Raw genomic sequence first — 26,069 nt, 5'->3', positions numbered from 1 at the left:
CTCATTTGAAAACGATGTGATCGCCACCCAATTCCCGATCACGTGATCGCAGAGCCAAAACGGGACAGCGACCCAACCCTGAAATGCGATATCACGGATCACCCCCCCCCCAGGGTTTTATAATTAAAGTTTCTTTTTATATATATAAACATATGCAAATCCATCCGTTTACCTGTTTTGTTTTGTTTTTCTCCTGTATTTATCCCAGACAGCCGTATCTTAACGAACACATTGAGTGACATGGACGGAGATCTCCGTCTTTTAACTCACTCGGCGCCGAGATCGCCTTTTCACGCCTGTTTTTAATATCCATCGATTACGGTGTGTCCTGTATGCGCTCATAACACTCCGGTTCCAGGAAATGGAAAATCCGCTGTCTTGTGGCGACGCAGTTTTTAATATCTAATATCTCGGGATTCTTCTTTTTTAGACCAGAAACCGAGCTTGATTTGCGTCTCATTTCTCTAAATGATGTGATCCTTCTCTTACAAACGGTATGTTTCTCTAAACGATGTGATCCTTCGCTTACAAACGGTATGTTCTCTAAACGATGTGATCCTTCTCTTACAAACGGTATGTTTTGGGTGAATTAAATGACAACCGCGGGTCATACGGTTACATAGCGGTTTACGTAGCGATCTCTAATCAAAAACAAGCTTTATTTTACGGCCCGAGTCCCGGTCGCGTCGCTGGTACCTCGGATGGTCCGCGATCCTCCCACTGGTTCATCCGTGAGGGAGCTAACTTCCGGGTTAAGACCCGGGGGGTAATTTTCGCCACCTTGAATAAAATAAGGCACCTCACTTTAACTCCAGATCATTATTTTTTATTTTTTATTATTATTATTTTCGAATGATTTGTCAAATCCATCTTTGAACCTGGAGAAGGTTGTCAGGTGTTTGAAAACCTGGGTTCAGAACCACTCCAGAAGGTTCACAATTAAATGTCTTCTACGAGAATAGCCGATCTACACGCTTGTAGATGGACTATAACCCCCCACCCCCAACGCCCCCCCCCCGGCTCGGCTCGGCGCAGACCTGCAGTCGGAAAATCTCTTTGATGTCTACTCACCTCACCTTTAATAACATCCCCTGTAATCAACCAGTGTCACACACACACACACACACACACACACACACACACACACACACACACACACACACACACACACACACACTCTCTTTATGTATTGGATTTGTGTTTCTTCCTTCCCCTGCTCTGTGACTACAAGGACATGTTTTGTTTTCTTCTCTGTACTGTGTTGTTTCCCCTGCCTGTTGAAATGTCTGTGTAATATTTCAATTCAACCCATAATATATAATAATTATAATAATAATAATATTTTTTTAGTATTGCTCTGCTCACAACGACTATAAACGGGACAGGCAGGCGGGCGGGGGGGGGGGTCGAGTGAATTGTGGGGTTTGGAAAGGGGGGGGGGGGGGGGGCTACTAGCTTTAGTTATGTAAACTCTTAGTTTCTGTGTGTCGGCGATTCGCTCTTTAGGCCCAAAACCACACCAGTCTCTTTAGGCCCAAAACCACACCAGTCTCTTTAGGCCCAAAACCACACCAGTCTCCTTAGGCCCAAAACCACACCAGTCTCTTTAGGCCCAAAACCACACCAGTCTCTTTAGGCCCAAAACCACACCAGTCTCTTTAGGCCCAAAACCACACCAGTCTCTTTAGGCCCAAAACCACACCAGTCTCTTTAGGCCCAAAACCACACCAGTCTCAACAGAACGTTCTTTTGGTGTTTTAAAGCATCATGTTATGCTTTAGCTATTGAAAAAATAGCAGATCTACAAGTTCATAGCGCGGCACCGAGTGCCTACGGGTGACAACGTTGTCCATGCTGGGTCATTAGAACACTGTCCATGCTGGGTCATTAGAACCCTGTCCATGTTGGGTCATTAGAACACTGTCCATGTTGGGTCATTAGAACACTGTCCATGCTGGGTCATTAGAACACTGTCCATGTTGGGTCATTAGAACACTGTCCATGCTGGGTCATTAGAACACTGTCCATGTTGGGTCATTAGAACCCTGTCCATGCTGGGTCATTAGAACACTGTCCATGCTGGGTCATTAGAACACTGTCCATGTTGGGTCATTAGAACACTGTCCATGCTGGGTCATTAGAACACTGTCCATGCTGGGTCATTAGAACACTGTCCATGTTGGGTCATTAGAACACTGTCCATGCTGGGTCATTAGAACCCTGTCCATGTTGGGTCATTAGAACACTGTCCATGTTGGGTCATTAGAACACTGTCCATGCTGGGTCATTAGAACACTGTCCATGTTGGGTCATTAGAACACTGTCCATGTTGGGTCATTAGAACACTGTCCATGTTGGGTCATTAGAACACTGTCCATGTTGGGTCATTAGAACACTGTCCATGTTGGGTCATTAGAACACTGTCCATGCTGGGTCATTAGAACACTGTCCATGCTGGGTCATTAGAACCCTGTCCATGCTGGGTCATTAGAACACTGTCCATGCTGGGTCATTAGAACACTGTCCATGTTGGGTCATTAGAACACTGTCCATGCTGGGTCATTAGAACACTGTCCATGCTGGGTCATTAGAACACTGTCCATGCTGGGTCATTAGAACACTGTCCATGCTGGGTCATTAGAACACTGTCCATGTTGGGTCATTAGAACACTGTCCATGCTGGGTCATTAGAACACTGTCCATGCTGGGTCATTAGAACACTGTCCATGCTGGGTCATTAGAACACTGTCCATGCTGGGTCATTAGAACACTGTCCATGTTGGGTCATTAGAACCCTGTCCATGCTGGGTCATTAGAACACTGTCCATGCTGGGTCATTAGAACACTGTCCATGCTGGGTCATTAGAACACTGTCCATGTTGGGTCATTAGAACACTGTCCATGCTGGGTCATTAGAACACTGTCCATGTTGGGTCATTAGAACACTGTCCATGCTGGGTCATTAGAACACTGTCCATGTTGGGTCATTAGAACACTGTCCATGCTGGGTCATTAGAACACTGTCCATGCTGGGTCATTAGAACACTGTCCATGCTGGGTCATTAGAACACTGTCCATGCTGGGTCATTAGAACATCATTGAGGAGTTGTGTGTTAGCGTGGAAGCTACACACAGAGCTCTGGTTTCTTCCGGTTGACGCTGGTGGTTGAAAATAGCTCCGTAAACCCGTGGCTCAGAAGTAACTCTCAGGCAGGATTTACAAACGTCTCTCTCCGTCTCGTCCACGCCAAAAACAGCTACGGCTACGATGAAGATGATGAGGATGATGAGGAGACGGTTGTGTGTGAAACAATCATCCATTTGTTGTGTTGTGTGTGTGTGCGTGTGCGCATGCATGCGTGCGTGTAATGCTGGTGTCTTGTTTTAGTTTGGACTCTCTGAGTCACTGTCGCCTTGTTGTGATCAACCCTCTTCTGCGTTGTGCTTTCACCGGTTACTATCGATGATAATGTTGTGTCATATCTTTGCCATCTGAACTACCCCCCCTCCCCCCCCCCACCCCCACCACCAAGGGGCAGCGAACCTAGTCGTACATTTGTTTTCAAAGATTAAGGTTGACAACGAGGTCGGAAAGGATGGCAAAAAAGAAAAAAAAAACAAGCTGCTCGTCGCACGTATTAAATATCTGTGGTGCGCCGGGTGGAGCGCTGGAATCCATGCTGTTGAAAAGGACCACCCGTCCTGGCAGGGACATTACTTTGGACCTACTGTATATTATAGGTTTAAATATACTATATTTTTATTTTCTCTGGGACAGATAAACAGTAGATGTCGGCATAGCTTGCTTTTCTCGAGCAGCAAGCGTTTAACGTGAGCATGAGGACAGTGGGATGTCTTTGATTCAGACTCTTTGTACGCGACGTCTAGCGAGCATATGACTCCAACCAGCGCTATGGCTAATGCTAGCCGTGGTACACAAGCATATGACTCCAACCAGCGCTATGGCTAATGCTAGCCTAGCCGTAGTACACAAGCATATTAATGCAACCAGCGCTATGGCTAATGCTAGCCTAGCCGTAGTACACAAGCATATGACTCCAACCAGCGCTATGGCTAATGCTAGCCTGGCCGTAGTACACAAGCATATGAATGCAACCAGCGCTCGTGGCTAATGCTAGCCATAGTACACAAGCATATGAATGCAACCAGCGCTATGGCTAGCGCTAGCCTAGCTGTAGTATACAATCATATGAATGCAACCAGTGTGCGTGGCTAACGCTAGCCTAGCCGTAGTACACAAGCATATGAATGCAACCAGCGCTCGTGGCTAACGCTAGCCGCTAGCCTAGCCATAGTACACCAGCATATGAATGCAACCAGCGCTCGTGGCTAACGCTAGCCGCTAGCTTAGTCGTAGTGCACCAGCATATGAACCCAACCGGCGCTCGTGGCTAACGCTAGCCGCTAGCTTAGTCGTAGTGCACCAGCATATGAATGCAACCGGCGCTCGCGGCTAACGCTAGCCATAGGACACCAGTGGCAGCAAGTAATGAGATCCAGGAGATTGTTGTGGCGTGTGGATCTGGGTGGAAGTTCCACCAACACCGTTTGTAGAACCCCAGCATCTGTATTCTGTGGGGAACATTAGCCCAAATATATACCAATATAGACAGTCGTAGATCGGCTGTTTGTGGCAAAGAAATGTCGGGGTGGAGTGTGTTTAGTTTTTTTTAGAAGTGTTTTTAAAGTGCTTAAGGAACACAAAGCTCATCTTGTGATGGAAGGTCTTGGATTGATCAGACGCATCCATTCCTTCCAGTTGGTTGTTAAAGTTGTACTAGTGTAACATCCGTTGTTTGTTGTTGTTGTTGTACTGGTGTACTGCTTTGTGGATGTCAGGGCAGCAAGCAGGTCCTTTACCAAGACCACTGGATGACCAGGTGAGCTGACAACTGGAGGACCAGGTGGGCTGACCACTGGATGACAGGTGGGAGAGGAAGGTCGTTAGGAGAAGAATTCTGGTGTTGGTCCCCTAAACAGTGAAAGCTCCCCACGTGTGTGTGTGTGTGTGTGTGTGTGTGTGTGTGTGTGTGTGTGTGTGTGTGTGTGTGTGTGTGTGTGTGTGTGTGTGTGTGTGTGTGTGTGTGTGTGTGTGTGTGTGTGTGTGTGTGTGTGTGTGTGTGTGTGTGTGTGTGTGTGTGTGTGCGCGCGCGTGTGTGTGTCAGAGAGCACGCATGCACAACTCTGCTGTCTATAGAGCTGATCATCTCCAGAGCTTGGTTCATCATATCTCAGGATTAATGCACTTTGGTACCAAGAATCTCTTTTTCCGAAGGCTTTTCTAATGTAATGCGTGACTTGAGCTGTGCACACGCGCACGCACACACACATGCACATCACACTGTAGTCTGTATGATCGTCCCTTCTCTCATCTCTCTCTCTCTCTCTCTCAAGAGGCCGTGAGTGGTGTCGCTGGCATCAAGTCTGTATTGTGTGTGTGTTTTTTTTTTATAATGAAAACAAAAGGTGTTGGTGGAAGTGGAGGGAGGTTTGGCGCCACCTGTAGAATGTAATGTGAACTACTAGCCAGTCTGCTAAGCTAAAGCCCTCCCTCACCCCCTGCGGACACCCCCGGGGAGCCAGTTGATTGACAGGTGTGGAAATATGCCTGTTATATTATTATATGTATATATTTTTTGGAATAGCAAAAAAAAACACACAAAAAAAGGATTGTAGAACAAGGAGCTGTTTGCGCCCTGCTCTGTCCATCTAAGCATTGAGTGTTGTGTTGTTGATGTTGTTGTTGTTGTTAGTTTGCGTTTAGTGGAGCCAGCTGCTGTCCCACCATCTGTTTGCAATTAGTGGCAGTTATTTAGGCTTTTTCTTTCTTGGCCATGTGCCTGTTTTTCCTCGTGTGTGTGTGTGTGTGTGTGTGAGATCATCAGAGATCTTCTTGTGTGGCAGGCAGCGCGTGCGTTGACTCGGTATGTATCGTTTTATTATGACTTCCACACAGCCTCAGGGAGGAACAGGAAGTGGCTCATTCTCAGCCTCGGTAGTCTCGCGTGGCAGCAACGGAGCAACGGAAGCTCTGATCACGAGTTAAATATAAACGCTTCCGTCATACAGTCTGGAGCAACGGAAGCTCTGATCACGAGTAAAATATAAACGCTTCTGTCATACAGTCTGGAGCAACGGAAGCTCTGATCATGAGTAAAATATAAACGCTTCTGTCATACAGTCTGGAGCAACGGAAGCTCTGATCATGAGTAAAATATAAACGCTTCCGTCATACAGTCTGGAGCAACGGCAGCTCTGATCACGAGTAAAATATAAACGCTTCCGTCGTACAGTCTGGAGCAACAGAAGCTCTGATCACGAGTAAAATATAAACGCTTCCGTCGTACAGTCTGGAGCAACGGAAGCTCTGATCATGAGTAAAATATAAACCCTTCCGTCATACGGTCTGGAGCAACGGAAGCTCTGATCATGAGTAAAATATAAACGCTTCCGTCGTACAGTCTGGAGCAACGGAAGCTCTGATCATGAGTAAAATATAAACGCTTCCGTCGTACAGTCTGGAGCAACGGAAGCTCTGATCATGAGTAAAATATAAACGCTTCCGTCATACAGTCTGGAGCAACGGAAGCTCTGATCATGAGTAAAATATAAACGCTTCCGTCGTACAGTCTGGAGCAACGGAAGCTCCGATCATGAGTAAAATATAAACGCTTCCGTCGTACTGTCTGGAGCAACGGAAGCTCTGATCATGAGTAAAATATAAACGCTTCCGTCGTACAGTCTGGAGCAACGGAAGCTCTGATCACGAGTAAAGCTGAAGTGGAGCCTCCTCCCCATTTCCATTTCATCTTTACAGTCGCACACCTTTATCCTAATATAAATAGAAATCATCTAAACATATATATAAAAAAAAGAAGCTCTAAAGATATTTTCAAATATATTTTTGTGAACGGAAATGACAAACAGATCACTGGGATTTCGGGAGGTGTAGTTCCAGACTCTATAGCATTCAGGAGGTGTATTTCCAGACTATATACTGTAGCCTCTATAGTATCCGGAGGTTTGGGGAATAGTTGTGTGGCTACGCGAGACTACAGCCTCAGGGAGGGAGGGACAGGAAGTGGCTCATTCTCAGGGTTTCGTAAGAGAAGGACAGTTTGTTGTCGGAATAAACTCAGGCCGCTAGCTTCACACTCCGCTTGCAACGTGACCAATCGGAATGAGCGGTCCTCACACTCCACTTGCAACGTGACCAATCGGAATGAGCGGTCCTCAACACTCCGCTTGCAACATGACCAATCGGAATGAGCGGTCCTCACACTCCACTTGCAACGTGACCAATCAGAATGAGCGGTCCTCATACTCCGCATGCAACGTGACCAATCGGAACGAGCGGTCTTCACACTCCGCTTGCAACGTGACCAATCGGAAAAGAAGCTGTGGGCGTTTTGATTTTATCGTGATTGGTTTTCCTGCATGGAGGCTCTGCTCTCTCGCCGTGTCCATGCTGCCAAATAAACACCAAAACCGACGGACCGCGACGGGCGCATACACGCGCAAACGCACACACAGGGCAAGGCTGGACCAACCCGTTCATACATTAGAGCATTTGCTTTTCTTTCGTTTTTTTCCCATTGTACTGCTGACATGTTCCACACCGGAAGTGTAAAGATGCTTGTCCGACATGTTGGAACTGTTGCTGGACCAGATACCAAGGAGGGGTCACTGCTAAATGAACTGTTGCTGGACCAGATACCAAGGAGGGGTCACTGCTAAATGAACTGTTGCTGGACCAGATACCAAGGAGGGGTCACTGCTAAATGAACTGTTGCTGGACCAGATACCAAGTAGGGGTCACTGCTAAATGAACTGTTGCTGGACCAGATACCACGGAGGGGTCACTGCTAAATTAACTGTTGCTGGACCAGATACCAAGGAGGGGTCACTGCTAAATGAACTGTTGCTGGACCAGATACCACAGAGGGGTCACTGCTAAATGAACTGTTGCTGGACCAGATACCAAGGAGGGGTCACTGCTAAATGAACTGTTGCTGGACCAGATACCAAGGAGGGGTCACTGCTAAATGAACTGTTGCTGGACCAGATACCAAGGAGGGGTCACTGCTAAATGAACTGTTGCTGGACCAGATACCAAGGAGGGGTCACTGCTAAATGAACTGTTGCTGGACCAGATACCAAGGAGGGGTCACTGCTAAATGAACTGTTGCTGGACCAGATACCAAGGAGGGGTCACTCCTAAATGAACTGTTGCTGGACCAGATACCAAGGAGGGGTCACTGCTAAATGAACTGTTGCTGGACCAGATACCAAGGAGGGGTCACTGCTAAATGAACGCTTTACGTATCGGTTGCATTCCTCCACGGCCAACGGCGTTGGAGACACAGTGGACCAAAGCAGAGCTGAATGTAGACAGAGGTGGGGTTTGAGGTGACTGCCCCTCGTGGTTCCACCTCCCATTAGTTCGACCACGCATTAAGGTTGGCGAACATGCGTTAAGGTTGGCGAACATGCGTTAAGGTTGGCAAACTGGTGAATGTGGTGCTCCTGTGCTTGCGGTTATGTTTAGGTTAGGGTTAGTAAGGTTAGTAATGGTCAAACTAACGGGAGGACCTACCAATGCCACGCAGCCATCAGTACCGGCGGCCATATTGGCACCACATTATCTGCCCGCGGCCGCCTGTCGTTCAGTAACATGACGATTCTACACCAGCTGGCTTAAGTTCTAGAAATGTCAAAGCACCTTACTTTACCTGCTGAAGGATTCTATTCTATTCTCTAATATATATATTTTTTACAAGTACTCTGATCCGTCGCAAGCGTAGAAGTGAACCATCCGTGAAAACCAAAGTGACATGCGCGTCAGTGACATGCGCGTCAGTGATGGCCAGTTGAGCTACAATAATACCACATCCTGTTGACCGTTTGGTAGCTCTGCGTCCACTGAGCTTCCAGAGCAGTCTGGTCTCTCACAACGTTCAAATGTTTCCGCTCGTACAGTCTGGAGCAAACGGAAGCTCTGATCTCGTACAGTCTGGAGCAAACGGAAGCTCTGATCTCGTACAGTCTGGAGCAAACGGAAGCTCTGATCTCATACAGTCTGGAGCAAACGGAAGCTCTGATCTCGTACAGTCTGGAGCAAACGGAAGCTCTGATCTTGTACAGTCTAGAGCAAACGGAAGCTCTGATCTCGTACAGTCTGGAGCAAACGGAAGCTCTGATCTCGTACAGTCTGGAGCAAACGGAAGCTCTGATCACGAGCAAGCGAAGTGAAACCTCCCCACTTCCGTTTCGTCTTTACAGTCGCTGCTCATTTATCCTAATATGAATAGAAATCATCAGCATATATAGCTCGCTGCTAGTTGTGGAGTAGTTCCGGAGCGTTCAGAGATTGTGGAGTAGTTGTCTTGCTACGCGAGACTATACTGCCAGAGCACCGCTGCGTGTCTTTAACATAAGAGGGTGGGTGAAGTCATTGTGAGGCCCCTCAATTAAGCCCTGGGGTCCCTCCATGGGGTCCCTCAATGAAGCCCTGGGGTCCCTCCATGGACCCCCTCAATGAAGCCCTGGGGTCCCTCCATGGACCCCCTCAATGAAGCCCTGGGGTCCCTCCATGGACCCCCTCAATGAAGCCCTGGGGTCCCTCCATGGACCCCCCAGACGGTTCCATTTGGAGGTCTGCTCAGCATACTGTTACAATATCACTTCAGTTTAGCCACTTAAACCCGCTAAGAGGGACCACCAAACCTCCTCGACATGCATTTCCAACTTGTCTCGTTTCAAGTAGGCACAAGTAGGCTCTAGCATGACATAATTGTCAGGTTCTATAAAGTATCAATTACATTCAGGTGGTGCCTTGGATTGGATGAAAAGGTTATTTACGGGAATGACGAGACGAAAAAACATTGAGAGCCGCTGCTCGTAAATGGTAGAGGAACAGACTCAGATAGGCCCCCCATCAGAGAGCCCCCCCACCATCAGAGAGGCCCCCCATCAGAGAGCCCCCCCCCCCACCATCAGATATGCCCCCCCCATCAGAGAGCCCCCCTCCCCATCATCATCTGGTGGCAACGTGGCCTGTTTCCTACTTGTCTCTCCGCCCAGTAAAACGTTTGAAGAGCATCATGCAAGCGAGACGGTTCTGTCCAGACTGAGTCTCAAGCCAACCAGCAGCCCCAGTATGAGGCTGCGTTCTCGTCTGGAGAGAAACTGCTCGGGTCTGGACTCCGTGGCTGCAGGTGAAACGCGGGTCTGGACTCCGTGGCTGCAGGTGAAACGCGGGTCTGGACTCCGTGGCTGCAGGTGAAACGCGGGTCTGGACTCCGTGGCTGCAGGTGAAACGCGGGTCCGACCGCATTTTGTTTAGAACCCGGTGCCGGGGTTTTATATGGTGTCGCTGCCTATAGCGACGGCTAGCAGCGGAACATTCCATGCAATCGGCCAAAATGTCTGCACAACTGTATAGTAGAATCTATTTTTATTGTGTGTGTTGTTCTGTTTGAGACGATGCTTTGTTGTTGTTATGGGTCAGGATGACAACAGGCAGTACGGGTTGACCAGCTGGACTGACCATAATGGAGACCATTAGTTAGCATGTCGTCTGAGGCTATGTAGTAGCATTAGTTAGCATTACACTGTTACCAGCTCCACCTACAGCCCAGAGCCAATCATAGACACTGTTATTAGCTCCGCCTACAGCCCAGAGCCAATCAGACACTGTTATTAGCTCCGCCTACAGCCCAGAGCCAATCAGAGACACATTCTCAGTAACGTGGGCGTGGCCATCCATTCATTTACTGCAGTAAGTGTCGTGACTTGTTGTGATGAAATGCCAACTGTGTGTGTTTTTTTTGCCGTAGTTTGTTTGTAATATTATTATGTTGAGAGCATTGTTACATTTGGTGTAAATAGAAGACGAGGCTATAGCAACGTGCACGGTGCGTCCCAAAACGTCCACAGCAGCCAAACTCTCTTCTTGTTCGTATACTGGGTCAGCCTGACTGACTGACGTGTTGAGGCAGGTCAGCCTAACGGAGCGCTCTATGCTAGTCTTCGGTGAAAATAGCCTGGCGAAAAAGTTCCTCCCTAGAATACGGTGTAGTTTTAACGTGGTTAGATAAAGGATCATGGCGGGGGTTTTTAGCGTTGTTAAATAACGGTCGACGTTTACGAGAGAGGGCTTCTACCGATCGATGTTTTCCTTTCTGGCAAAGTGCTGAAAACCTAGTGAGAGACGGCTATCGTTCTAGCATAGCATACTGTACAACCCCAACAGCTAGCATTCTGGAATAGCCTACACACCTCCTACAGCTAGCATTCTGGAATAGCCTACACACCTCCTACAGCTAGCATTCTGGAATAGCCTACACACCTCCTACAGCTAGCATTCTGGAATAGCCTACACACCTACAGCTAGCATTCTGGAATAGCCTACACACCTCCTACAGCTAGCATTCTGGAATAGCCTACACACCTCCAACAGCTAGCATTCTGGAATAGCCTACACACCTCCTACAGCTAGCATTCTGGAATAGCCTACACACCTCCTACAGCTAGCATTCTGGAATAGCCTACACACCTCCTACAGCTAGCATTCTGGAATAGCCTACACACCTCCTACAGCTAGCATTCTGGAATAGCCTACACACCTCCTACAGCTAGCATTCTGGAATAGCCTACACACCTACAGCTGACATTGAAGTCCCTCTGGCCTGCCTCACACACACACACACACACACACACACACACACACACACACAGGGCCACCAAAGCTCATGTTTCTGATAGCATACCGTGACCCGGGTGGTTTTGTGAGTGACTGGCTATTAGCTACGCATGGACTAGCTAACCAAATGCTGGCTATACGAAGGATTGTGTGATGTTATAGAACAGGAAGGAGACGTGACTTGTAATGTACAGTGTAGTACAGTAGCAGCCATGTGTGTTGGTTCCACCATGCAGTTTTCTCAGTGGGTTCCCCCTGGAATTGTAACAGGAACCTAAACGGACCCTTAGAAACCCAAATGATCCTTGACATGAAATACTTCTGGCCCGTAATGGTCTGTAACTCTGAGAGTTCACCAATGGAACCAAGTGACTTATGTTATGGGGGATGTTGAAATGAAAGAATGTTTGACGAAACCACTGGGCTACTGTGTTTATAGAAGGACCGGGCGGGCGGGCCGGGCCGGGCCAGGACGCTGACAGTGGTTGGAGGTGATGGGGAACTATAACGGCTGACTGTCGGTGTGTCTCTGTTCTGGCAGCATCTCCTCTCAGGCTCGACAGCAGTGTGTCTCATGCATAGAGTAATACAAGGATAGAGACTGAACCGGAGCTGGTATTAATTTCAGTGGCGGAAGAAGGCTCTACTTCCGCATTTGCCAACCAAATTTCGGTTCTCAAATGCGGAAGTGCTACCGAGCGCTCAATGCTAAAGCCCAGCTGCTGCGCGGAGGTTTCCTCGTCATGAATCCACGGGGTCCGCCTGCAGTTCACGCTCCAACCACTAGGGCCGAGTGCTTCAACGCTGGAGAGCCTCACTAGGGGCGTGGTCTCATGGATTGCTCTAAAAAATGTCCTGATGAATACCCAGCCCCACCCCCAGGCCTCCAGTCCCGCCTCCAGCCCGCCCCCTCAGTCCCGCCCCCTCACACCACTATGCAAGAGGAATGCATACCAGCCGTATATACATAGTTTCTCACAGTGAGTCAACCCGCGGGGGTTACAGGAACAGACCCACACCATCTCACAGTGAGTCAACCCGCGGGGGTTACAGGAACGGACCCACACCATCTCACAGTGAGTCAACCCGCGGGGGTTACAGGAACGGACCCACACCATCTCTTAACGATAAGACCTCGCACATAATAGACGACACGTTGGCCTTATATATCTATATATATTATACACTGATTCTATTTCTGACGATTTGTGTTTTGTTTTTCTTTTTTTCTGAGATTGTTCTTATATTTTTGAGTTTTAAGATCTTTATTGCTTCTGGTCAGCCAACCCAGTGAGCAGAACACAGTACGCAGTGGCTTAGTATACGGCGGGCTCACTCTTGGTCTCTGTGAGACTAGCTAGACAACGGCTCCAGTTTCATCTGAGACTAGCTAGACAACGGCTCCAGTTTCATCTGAGACTAGCTAGACAATGGCTCCAGTTTCATCTGAGACTAGCTAGACAACGGCTCCAGTTTCATCTGAGATACTGGCTAGACAACGGCTCCAGTTTCATCTGAGACTAGCTAGACAACGGCTCCAGTTTCATCTGAGACTAGCTAGACAACGGCTCCAGTTTCATCTGAGATACTGGCTAGACAACGGCTCCAGTTTCATCTGAGACTAGCTAGACAACGGCTCCAGTTTCATCTGAGATACTGGCTACACAACGGCTCCAGTTTCATCTGAGACTAGCTAGACAACGGCTCCAGTTTCATCTGAGACTAGCTAGACAACGGCTCCAGTTTCATCTGAGATACTGGCTAGACAACGGCTCCAGTTTCATCTGAGACTGGCTCTAGACCAGTTTCATCTGAGATACTGGCTAGACACGGCCCCAGTTTCATCTGAGATACTGGCTAGACACGGCCCCAGTTTCATCTGAGATACTGGCTAGACACGGCCCCAGTTTCATCTGAGATACTGGCTAGACACGGCTCCAGTTTTATCTGAGATACTGGCTAGACAACGGCTCCAGTTTTATCTGAGATACTGGCTAGACAACGGCTCCAGTTTTATCGTGGTACGAATGTTGTACATTTGTTTAAAATCAGGACAGTTTGCAATAACAGCAGGTGGCCACAAGGGGGCACAAGCAGTGCTGAGAGCGCCCGGCTGCGTCTCATTGAGAAATCCTAGAGGGAAAAATGATGAACTATATATAGGTGCATATATCAACAATGATGAACTATATATAGGTGCATATATCAACAATGATGAACTATATATAGGTGCATATATCAACAATGATGAACTATATATAGGTGCATATATCAACAATGATGAACTATATATAGGTGCATATATCAACAATGATGAACTATATATAGGTGCATATATCAACAATGATGAACTATATATAGGTGCATATATCAACAATGATGAACTATATATAGGTGCATATATCAACAATGATGAACTATATATAGGTGCATATATCAACAATGATGAACTATATATAGGTGCATATATCAACAATGATGAACTATATATAGGTGCATATATCAACAATGATGAACTATATATAGGTGCATATATCAACAATGATGAACTATATATAGGTGCATATATCAACAATGCATTATGGTGGCATACCATACTCTTAATATGCAACATCTGTCCAGGTTCAATTTATGAACTTATATTGAAAGTATATATTGAAAGAAATCAAAACGGTTTGTAAAAAACAAAAACCCTTTTTTTTTCTTTTCTCTTTTGTGTGGCAAAAATAATATGGTTTTAGCATCTTAACTGTAATATTCTGAGCTCTATGTTTCGGTGTGACTGTGGATTAGTGACAGCTGGTTCTCAATGGGAGTGAGGAGCCTTTTAGGGCCGTTCACACACAGGGCACCCTATAAGAATATGGTTTTTAAAAGTCGTTCTAAGTCTAGTTCACACCACGAATATATATATATATATATATATATAAAATCATGTAATACAATGGCGAACCGTATAGTGCCTAGAGGTCCCTTTTCCACCCCCCCCCACCACACACACACACACACACACACACACACACACACACACACACACACACAACACACACACACCTAAGTTTGAACCAAATTAATTGATTCAGATTCTTGATTCTTTTGGTGTGAAAAGGAACCAGTTCTAGAACCAACGTCCTTTTGGTGTGAAAAGGGGCCTATAGTGTGAACAGCTCTTTAATATATCTGTAACTCTGAGAGTGCACAAACTTGAAACCGAATCTGGTTTCAATGTTGTACCCTCTCAGAGTTGTGGGGCTCCTTAAAACATAAATAAACCCCAGTTTGAGAAGCAGTGTTTTAGTGTTGTATAAGTGAGCACATATACTATAGCAATGAGTTCTATCCTGTAAAGCAGCCACAGCCAAAATGCAGCCCCTGCTGGATTTCACCATGTAAAAAACACCTTTTAACTTAAATCTGCATTTAACTCTCATTTATTAAGCAAAAGAAACGCTCTATCCAGTCTTGAGTTGCGTTTGAATTATTATTATTATTACGTTTGTGTTATACAACATCGACACAAACGTTCCAATTTTTTTGTTTTTTTGCAAATATTATATGACGACCTGAATATTGTCTGAAGTGAAATGTGTTGAAGTTGAAAACGAGGATGATTTCAAAAGCATATGAATATTGTTTTCAAATCTCTAACTGTAACCTGTGGATAAACGGATTAAAGAGTTCCAAAATAATAATCATTAATAATCGTTTTAAAAAGCTTCTCTCAAACGGAGATTTACACTAGAATATGGAACGTTTTAGATTTGTGTTTGAATTAGAGTCGTTGCTTCTTGGAGGGTAAAGTTACGGTCTGCTGCTTTTTGTACCTTTTTTGAATTTGAGACATTGTCTAGAGCGGTGGTTTTCAAAGTGTTCGGTCTGGGGAACCCCCAGGGGGTCCTTGAGGGGGTTCCAGGGGGTCCTTGAGGGGGTTCCAGGGGGTCCCCTGCTAAACGGTTGACAGTTTGAGGCAGTGTTGTTTTCGTCGACTAAAACTTAAGACGAAAAATGTTCGTCGACTACCTTTTTCCACTGGCGGAAACTAAATGAAAACAAGCTATGATGACTAAAACTAAGACTAAATATATTGACAATTTCGTCGACAAATAAAAACTAGACTAAAATGTTAGGGAGGGACTAGTGGACAAGAGATCCAGTCAAGTCATTTTACACTTGGTTTCATGCTGAAAATAGCCGATCTACAAGCTGTAGATCGGCTATTTTCAGCAAGTGTAAAAACAGTCATTACGACGGCATCAAGCCCCACAAATACATTTTAGTCGACTAAATCAACTGTAGATTTAGTCGACTAAAATCTTATGATATTTAGTCGACTGAAACTAGACTAACACTAAAACAGTCCATGTGACTAAAATGTGTTCAAGAGACTACGACTAAAATCTAAATTTGCTGCCAAAAACAACACTGTAATGGGAGGGAACCAAATGGACCCCTTAACTCAGGAGTTAGTTGTGGGGGGGGGGGGGGGGGGGGTCTACGGCCCGTAAACGCATGCTAAACGACGTTGCATACGAAATGTTTGAGAACCACTGTTTTTATAGCATTTCAAGACACTTGTTTCATTTGGAAGGTACTTTGTTGTTGTTGGGTTTTTTTTACTTTACTTTACGTGCTGTTTGTGAAATGGGTGTGATTTGTCGTTTTGGCTGTGGGTCTGACTGAAGGCCAGCTGTTAAATGGACATCAGGACACATTTGATTGGTCCATGCTGGTTGTAAGGGGAGGGGCTTGTTGAGTTGAAGTAAACACTGAATGAATGAACGCTTCTCTTCTTTTAATCAAGTGAATAAAAAGCATCAGAAAATATTTAAAAACAATAATAATGATGATGTGTCTTCATTGCTGTGTGTCTCGTCCGTTATGCATATCTGTTATATAAATGATGATGTGTCTTCATTGCTGTGTGTGTCCGTTATGCATATCTGTTATATAAAGATTTAAACAATTATCACAATATATCAAAGAAGAACAACATGATTGTTCCCTCCTATAGAGCGGCGCAGTCCCGCCCCCTACCAGGGCCCAGGAAATGATTATCCGTTCATTTTCCTCATAGACATTTCAGAAAGTATTTATTTAAAGACGTTTACGCCGCGGACAAAGCCAACTCGAGTCGTGACAAATCATGACAACAAACACAATTTTTTGGGCCGAACAAATGATTACAAAGAAGAAAAAAACGGCAGGTTACAACACTTTTTGTTGTTTTTCTTCTTTGTAATTATTTGTTTGGTCCAAAATATTGTTTGTGTTGTCATGAGTTGTCACGACTCGAGTTGGCTTTGTCCGTGGCGTAACCGTCTTTAAATAAATACTTTTTGAAATGTCTATGAGGAAAATGCATTGGGATTCATTTCCTGGTCCAGGGTAGGGGCGGGGCTGCGACGCTCTATAGGCCTATACAGGCTTTAGTCATAACTTTGCCATTGACAATGAAAGGAGAATTTACGTCATGTGTGTCTGGGCAAATCAACATGTTACATCATGATGATGTACGATAAGAGCGCCCCTCACTTCACACAGGTGTGATTTTATCCCCCTTAAGTAAAACACTAAGTAGCCTTGCCGAGCCATGGGGCCCATATGGGGCAGGAGCCTATCTCCTGTTTCTGTAGCGTGAGGCAGCTTGATGTACAAGTACACCCCCTGGACATGACGCTAGTATGTCGCAGGGACTTACCCCCAATCCAACCCTTGATGCTGAGTGTCAAGCAGGGAGGCACTGGGTCCCATTTCTAGAGTCTTTGGTATGACCCGGCCGGGAACCCCGACCTCCCAGTCTCAGGGCGGACGCTGGTACTAAACACTGCTTCTCCACATTTAGTTTTGGGGACAGAAAGCAGACTTCACCCACATGCCTTGAAGGGTCTGGAAGGTTCATGTATATGAGATAAGAAATGGCTTTATTTTTAAAACACTGATGGACAGGGAGCCAGTGTAAACTAGAAAAAGTTCCCCTCGGGGCACAGGTGTCCACCAGGGCAGGTCAGGTTGTGGCCTCCTGGTGGCGCTATAATAGGCCAATGTGAAAAGGGTGACATTTCTTCTCAAGCCTTGGATGGCAATTGGATGATTTGAGGCATTTCGTTCCAAAAATCCACCTGTTGGTGGCGCCATAACAGGCCAATGTGAAGGGGATATAGAGGGTATGGCTTGACATCAAACCAGGAAGTTATGCAGGAATGCCTACCGAGTGGCAAATAACTACTTTCCTGGCCCATACATCCAAACAGAAAAGTCCTATCTGATTGCATTACTCGATGTGCCGTTCACTTTAAGCATGCGCATAGCCTCTATACTGTATTCCTCAGCCTAGTAGGAAAGTCTGAAAGACTTCACGTATATTTGCACGCTGCATTCATGATTTGAGGCCTTGTTCAAAACGGGCCAATCCTGCAAACGCCAATGGCCAATTAGGATGGAATCTGAAATATCGGACAGATCCGTCTTGAACACATGACTATAGAGATAGTGTGTAACGATGTGGGATGTTGACAAATCTGAAGCAGTAATATCAAAATGAGTTTTTCAAAAGTCTGCCTCCTGGTGGCACTCTAACAGGCAGTTCTGGAAAATTTGGGGCAGAGGGTCATCGTTGGCATCCAGGGAGTGTGCAACATTTGGAATAGACCGGGTTAACTGTGCCAGAGATTAGCTGCACACAGATGAAGATTCAGTTTTTTGGTAAACTAAGGACTCTAGCAGCATTGATTCAACTGCAGCTACAGAGAGTGACTCTGGTTATTGTAATGATAGTTTTGCTGTGAATGACATGCAACAGCTGTAAAACAGTGACATGAAAGTGGAGGTTACCAATGTCATGCTAGCTTTAAAAGCATACAATAGAAATACTGATGCATCTCTTGCCATCTTAAGTAAAATGGTTGAGCAGCCATGGGGATTGAAGTGACTGCACAGGGTCAGACCTTTTAATATAAGAGACTACTGTAATGCGCAAAGGAAGTTATCATTTTACAGTGAGGAACATCCAAATGTGTAACCTTTTCTGAAGCTTAGTCTTGCATGTCGTACCTTTCCCATAATACACACATTCACTTGCAATCATATTCCAATACCTGCTTTGGAAAATTAGTCCCTCACCATTATAAATACCACAAGTGTACATTTTAACACCGGTTTCCATAAAGACAACAACAATCTGATTCTGATGAGAACATGTTTATTCCCTGCTCAAATCCACTCACATTTCAAACCACTATGAGAGTTAGTGCCATTAATACAGAGTGCATTTGAACATTGAGACAAACGGAGGAACAGTAAGAGGGTACAAGAGATTGGGCTTATTTCTGGGCGGGCATTAGGTCATCGATGGACTGTCCCTTCTCCAACTTCTTCTCCATCTCAACCATTAGCTTCAGTCCATCCACCACCATCTGCACCAATTCCACCTCAGAGAAGCCCAGCCTGTCAGCATTGGAGATGTCAAACGTTCCGCCCACAGCAGCCGTGTCAACCCCACCTGAGGGAGAGAACAGGGTGGATGTTCGGTCAGTTAAACCCTAGACACAGTTGACAATCATGTGAGCTTTTGCCAGTGTTGCTGAATGTTCACCTATTAATACATGTCCAGATTAGGGATGCTAGGGTTAGTGTGGTTGACCACTTTAACCCTGGGTCCCTACTTTTGGCATGTCATAGGTGAGACATTTGATCAGATAAAGTGTAGCCAAACTATCCATCCACAAATGAAAGAAATATTGCGTCAGTAGATGGACAAGATTTCCCAACTGGAAAAATATTTCTCTTGCTAAGGAAAAACAAAACAGGCAGTGAAGTACTAGCAATGAAGTTTGAGTTGTATGGAGAATGTGTCGTCCTCACCTGTTCCACGTTTCTGCAGCCTTAGCCTCTTGAGAATCTCCTCAAATGTGTCATGTTTGCTCAGGTTAGGCAGTTTGACATGGACTCCTGCACGCAGGCCGGTTCCCAGGTTGGAGGGGCAGGTAAGTACGTAGCCCAGATGATCGTTCCACATTAACGCATGTCCCCGTTCTTTGAGCAGGTTCTCGATCTGCAGAGTCAGTGAGAAGTTAAACCCTATATGTTAGCCAACTCATTTACACCCCCTAGGGTCCATGTGATTAAACCCTGATCACCCGATTTGTTTTCAATACCAACCTTGGTGAGGCCAGTGCAGAAGCGGTTGAAGACTGCCTTCATGTCTCCTCCCTTCTCCATGGAGATGACACGAAGATGGTCCTCCTCGTTGACCCACACCAGGAAGGTCTTGTTGTCATTATGCCTGTCAAACACAAAAGCAAATCTTGTTTAATCTACCGTTTGAAAATGTGACACCTGCACAAAGATAACCATTCGTCAACCAACTGCATCATGTATAGTATACATTTTCCTTAAAATTGATGCATGTCGATTTCCTTCCGACATACTCAAACAGAGGAAACAACTCTAAATGGTCAAAGGCCCCTACCAGATGCCCCTGGCATCAGACTCTAACTGGTCAAAGGCCCCTACCAGATGCCCCTGGCATCAGGCCAGTCGCGGCCCATCCCAGCTGCTAGCAGCAGAGGAGAGACTGGCTTGTCGAACAGGAAGTGGTCATCAATGAGCTGCTGTTGCTCAGCCTCTGTCATGTCCTTGAGGGCGTAGTACTTCCCCTTCAGGTCTCCTGACAGAGTTGCCAGAGCTGCAAGGGAGGACAAACTAGTTCAGAAAATATTGAAGAGACAAGACTTCAGTCACTTTACTGGCAATACTACAGGAATGTTATAGCAGCCACCACTAGAGGGCAGTCTGTGCAAACTTTACAGCAGGCAGCATTCTGGACACATTGATGTCCATACCATCAGTAACAGTACAGCAACAGTCATAATGTGACACCTATCGCAGCATTGCTTCACTCACCTCCTACTAGCAGTGAGTCACTGGCTGGTGCACACAAACACTCGTTTTTACAGTAGCCAATTTAACCTGCCAGGAACCTCCAAAGGGAGGTTCTACTACTCCCATTTAAGACACGCCCACTGACGGGCACCGGCCCAGCCCGTAGGAGTACGTGCATCGACAAAGATCACCCTCCCATCCAACTCCCCCCCTCTCTAACACAGGCCAATTCTGTTCCCTATATATATATATATATATATATATATATATATATATATGTGTCAAGATAGAGGACATCCTGTTTTTTTGGACCTTCACTGGAGAGTTTCTCCACAGCCCGCCTCTCTCCACGGCTGCAGTGTGGCGGCAAAGAGATACCACGGATACTCCTGCCTGTTCGGACACGGGAGCTCAGGACGTAGTCAGGGTCAAGGTCATCTCCACCCTGAGGAAGAACAAAGTAAATTAGGGATGTCCTTGTGTCGTGTGCGCTGCGTTTTTAATCATAGACGCATCTTCACCGCTTCATTTGCAAGGTTGAGGCTAAGGCTAGTGTACAGTACACATGCAAAATGTGTAGAGGGTATTCTAATCTCTCATTGTATGAATTTGACTAGAATGGTTTGAGCCGCGCAATAGGCTGTTGTATTGAGCGTTGCAGTCCCGCCCCATACCAGGGCCCAGTAAATTATTCTCCGTTCATTTTTCCTCATAGACTTTTCAGAAAGTATTTATTTTATAGACGTTTACGCCGCAGACAAAGCCAACTCTTGTTGTGACAAATCATGACAATAAACACAATGTTTTGGGCCAAACAAAGAATTAGAAAGAAGAAAAACGGCAGGTTACAACACTTGTTTTTCTTCTTTGTAATTATTTGTTTGGTCCAAAATATTGTGTTTATAGTCATGATTTGTCACGACTCGAGTTGACTTCGTACGACGCTTAAAAGGTCTTTAAATAAATACTTTTTGAAATGCCTATGGGAAAAATGCATTGGGATTCATTTCCTGGGCCTGGCGTCGTCATGACAGGGGGCGGGACTGCGACGCTCTATTGCGTCAGTACCTTGAGGTTGGCAGGGTTGAGGTCGGTCTTGTGCTTGTCTGTGGGTTTGTATTGAGGCAGTACCTTGAGGTTGGCAGGGTTGAGGTCGGTCTTGTGCTTGTCTGTGGGTTTGTAGCCTCCATGCCTGTCCTGAATCACGGGGTCCAACAGCTCCTTGAAGACCTCATATGTCTCCTCGTCACCAGCCACACAGCCCACTGTCATAATGAAGGGATGGCCTGGAGACATGGAACAGGAAAGGATTTTAGTCCCCTTTAGTAATTTGTGACAGTACAGCGGCAGTCTAACTATCAAACCAAGGACTTTTGGATTCCCAAAAACCCTAGCATCACATCACATGCATGGTGACTTTGAATTCAGTGAGAGCCCTTAGGTCAATCCATGTCTGGATGACACCATCTATGGTGAAGCCTTTGTGGGTGACACTTTCTTGCACATTTGCAGGGTGAGGAAATTGTGGTTCTATTGCCAAATTAGATCCGTTAACTCATCCTCAGCCGATAGTCCCTTTGATGTTCATTTTGGTCATCTCTCAACTAAATATGAAAAAAAAAAAATCATTCATGGGCACAGTAGCCCATCAGATTTGTCCAAGATAGCCCTTGAAAATGTTGGCATGCATGGTGGGCAATTTTGCATTTGGCTGTAAAACACTGCCTACAGTATTCATAATTTAAATTACATTTAAAGGGTTAATTTCTTTTTTTTAAACAGCCATTGATATTACATCTGACATGCCCTATATGAGACAGCGAGTCCCTTTGTTGTCATAAATCTAGGCTAATCTTCAATATTGTTTTAACCATAAGCAGACAAGGTCATAGTGAAAAGCCCCCAATACCACGGACGCGTCTCGTTACGAAGCACCACCGATCAAATTGAAAGCAGCTTGGAGGGTTGGGTGGGGGCTTTTCCTTGTCCTTTCTTACCTGGGTTATCAACCCCGGTTTGAATGACATCATCCAGAGTAAATCCACTAGGGGTCTGTTTGCTCCTCAGCTGTTCGTACATAGCAGGAGTCAAGACCTTGGACATATGGTTGTTGTGTTTGCTGAGGTCTGGAAACTCCTGCTCGGAAGTATATTTCATCTTCAGCGAGTTGTGCGCGTTACCGAAAGACATGATTGATCCCTAGACGCCAGTGGGGGTGGAAGACATGGATGAATTAGTTGGGGGTGAAAAAAACCGGGGCAGCAAAGTGAAACCGAGAGATCACAGATCGGATTATTCATAATAAATCTTAAATCTACAACATGAAATGCAGCACTAGGATTTACGGAGATTACGGCGAGGGTTGGAATCCATTGACAAATACAAAAAGGGTGCAAAAAGTCAAGTCAAATTTTCAATAAATAAACTCTAAATTGTGTTAGAATGCATTTAATGTTGAACTTAGATGGATAAATAGGCCATTTTCACCATCTGTCGACATGACCACATAGCCTACATCCTGACACTAAAATAGGCTACTAGGGGAGAACGGGGTAAAATGAGCCAGCGGGTATGTTGAACCACCCCCTTTATCTAGGAAACTAGAAAACTGTGTTGCCATGTGACCTTAAATATAGTAAGCATCCATCATTTACACCTGGCTCAGCTGGCTGTGAAGTTGGGAAGCACATGGGGAAAGTAGAAAGCATTCTTTTACACAAAAGTTTGTGTCGGTCAAAGTCAAATTGATACATCAAATGACAAATGACTGTTATACAAAGCAAAATGTACCTAGGTCTAAAATGTAATATCATACACGTTGATGATTTGCCAATGGATAGAACCATGTGAATCAATTAGCAAATACATTGTCTGAAGTAGCTTATTCTAGTCATTGTTTTCTAAAATGGTGGCTGGGGGTAAATTGAGTCATGCGGGAATCATTCATATTTTTTGTATCAAGTCTTTGCTACTCAAATTATACTGAATGACCTTTAATGTGCATGTACATACTCATTTAAGAGAAGTTTGCAATATTGTATTAACAATATTGCAAATATAAGGTTCTGAATAACAAACTTGATCTAATTGTCTTAATATTGTTTAAATAATGAACAATGACTATTTGCAAAGGGGAAAACTGTTATTATAATCGATAAGTGAATACATTATCTGTTCAACTTAAAGCTTTTATCATTAAAATATCATGTGGTTCCCCTCGACTTGGATCAACTTACCCCTTACCTGGGGCAAATTGAGCCACACTTTTTTTTTTTTTTTTTTTTTTTAAGGTCGTATTTTCATGGCCCTTTGTCATAGATGCTTACTCATTTCAATTGATAGAAGACATCCTGAAATATGGGTAGTTCATTAGATTTTACTGCCATCTCATTTTGCCTTGCTTCCAGGACAACTTAAGCAAAAAGTGGTTCATCTTACCCCTACTTGAAAATGAAAACTAAATGCATTTCGGTAACAATACAATTGTGAAACCTGAGGGAAAGACAAGATCAGCATACCTGTTGTCGTCGAACTGACTCCTACTACCAGTAATACAACGATCCCTATTTTTACAGCCGAGGACCAAACAAACCAGCAGCGTCTAGCAGCTCTCCGGTAAAAGACAATGATCTGCGATCCGGTTTTATACAAGACGCAGTCGCCTCCCATTGGCTAGTATTTGCAGCCCATTCATTCCATTGGAGGCGCTGCCGCGCTGGGTTGTCTTTTGGAGTTAATTGGACTGCATTCTCCAATTGTATGATATCAAAATGTGCTTAATTTGATTAAAATGGATGGAATTCCTTGTTCTTGTGCTTTCCACAAGAACAAAAGGTTTTGGGGGGGTTTGTGGGAGTCTGGGAGAAGGGGTGGTGCTGGTGCTGGTGGGGTGGGGTGGTTGGGTGATTTCCCAAAATGAGATTTTAGGAGCTTTCCTGGAGAAAATTGGGAGAAAACAGAAGAGGATACTCCTGGCCAAAACAGTATGAACTTGAACTCGAAGAATGTGCAATTCTAAGTAGTAAGGCAGGGGAACCCCCCCCCCCCGGGAACCCCCCCCCCCCATACCAAATTTGTGTTAACTGATTTTATTTATTAGGCTAGCTATTCTTTTCTAATATTAAAAAAAGACAAGTCACTTTTTCCCCCAATATGTTTTTTTGGAAAATAGCAGATCTACATGAAGTTCACGAATCACAACTCGTCACATCGTAAGCTATGATGACTAAAACTAAGACTTAATAGGCCTATAGAGGCTATTCACAATTTCTTCAACAATTAAAAACAATGTAGGCCTACGACTACATCAAAAGTAATAAAAACGTCTCCGAGGCTACGTTACCGTGGCAGCGGTGGCCGAACGGATTGCGGAGCGGTCTTGATACCGGAAGGTCGCCAGTTCGAATCAGCGGTCCGACACGTTAAAATTACCACCGCTGAAGTGCCCTTGAACAAGGCATTGAACCACTACGATGAAATGTTACCCTGGGTAAATATAGTAATCATTTCATTTCATTTCATTTCTACATCAAAAGTAACACTGACAATTACTGCACACTGCAGTTCACACAAACAGACAGCAGAGGGCAGCAGGGCACTTTATAACTTCAGTAAATAAAATAATGGTGGTTGGGGTTTTTTAATTATTATATATTTATTTATATTTATGTTTTTCTTCTTATAAAGTTTAGTGATTCTCACACATTTTCATGTTATAAGGACCCCCAGATTAATATTGTCCAAGGACAGGTCCTAATAGGCCTATAAAAGACCCTAGGCTACACCAAAAAAATAGTTTGTGCCGGGGATCCCCATGGGCCCATACCGTCCATATTTGCGTTGTTTAAAAAAAATGTCCGAAATATTCTGCATGTGTCACTTTTGTTAGTCTCAGTCGCTTCTTTTGGGTTTATTTTCATAGACCGGCAGCGGTGGCCGAACGGATAGCGGCGCGGTCTAGATACCGGAAGGTTCCCAGTTCGAATCAGCCGTCCGACACGTTAAAATTACCACCGCTGAAATGCCCTTGAACAAGGCATCAACCACTACGATGAAATGTGTTCTATGAGCAGGGCCTGGCTGGAAACAAGTTCTTGAGCTTAGCCCAGATACCCTGGGTAAATATAGATTTCATTTCATTTCATTTCATTTCACCCCCATGGCCGCTTATTTCCCTCACACAGTCTGGCAACACGGGCGAGCAGCAGGGTTGCCAAGTCTGCTTATTTCCCGCGACTTTTGGCTTTTTTTCCCCCAGAGATCCTTTTATTTTCTTTATAGGCTAATTATTAGTATAATACATTACTAAAACATTAATTATCATAGACAAACATAGTATTTATAATGATAAATGCATCAAATACCCTTTTATTAGGATTATATGGTCATATTATTGGGTTTGTTTTGGCTTGTTTTTGGAGGTGGGTTTGCTTACTTCTCTCACGAGAGTTGGCAACACGGGCGA

The 26,069-nt window shown here is 45.1% G+C and overlaps 2 protein-coding genes across 3 annotated transcripts in view; one reads left to right on the top strand and one right to left on the bottom strand.

Moving 5' to 3' along the window:
• Window positions 1-1,357, top strand: part of fbxo33 (F-box protein 33) — a 28,319-nt gene extending 26,962 nt beyond the window's left edge. Inside the window, 1 exon segment of the mRNA XM_079527275.1 lies at window positions 1-1,357. This exon segment is cut by the window's left edge and continues 616 nt beyond it. The gene's annotated coding sequence lies outside the window, so the exon portion shown is untranslated.
• A 17,549-nt stretch (window positions 1,358-18,906) lies between these two features.
• On the bottom strand, window positions 18,907-24,222 carry LOC306942899 (creatine kinase B-type-like). 2 transcript variants are annotated; one of them, XM_079529068.1, is made up of 8 exons: window positions 24,124-24,222; window positions 22,603-22,804; window positions 21,674-21,891; window positions 20,918-21,050; window positions 20,237-20,408; window positions 19,883-20,006; window positions 19,586-19,775; window positions 18,907-19,223 (listed from the first exon to the last, which is right to left on the bottom strand). In XM_079529068.1, the coding sequence occupies exons 2-8, from the start codon at window positions 22,793-22,795 to the stop codon at window positions 19,045-19,047; spliced, it is 1,209 nt and encodes a 402-aa protein (XP_079385194.1). In that variant the 5' UTR covers window positions 22,796-22,804; window positions 24,124-24,222; the 3' UTR covers window positions 18,907-19,044. The 2 variants fall into 2 exon arrangements, with proteins under 2 accessions (XP_079385194.1, XP_079385195.1); XM_079529069.1 differs by having other exon boundaries at window positions 21,737-21,891.
• Window positions 24,223-26,069: the final 1,847 nt, after the last annotated feature.

Source organism: Electrona antarctica (genome assembly GCF_951216825.1).
Source record: "Electrona antarctica genome assembly, chromosome: 18".
NCBI lineage: Eukaryota > Metazoa > Chordata > Actinopteri > Myctophiformes > Myctophidae > Electrona > Electrona antarctica.
The sequence above is the reverse complement of the archived record's forward strand: the minus strand, read 5'-3'. Positions and strand labels throughout refer to the sequence as shown.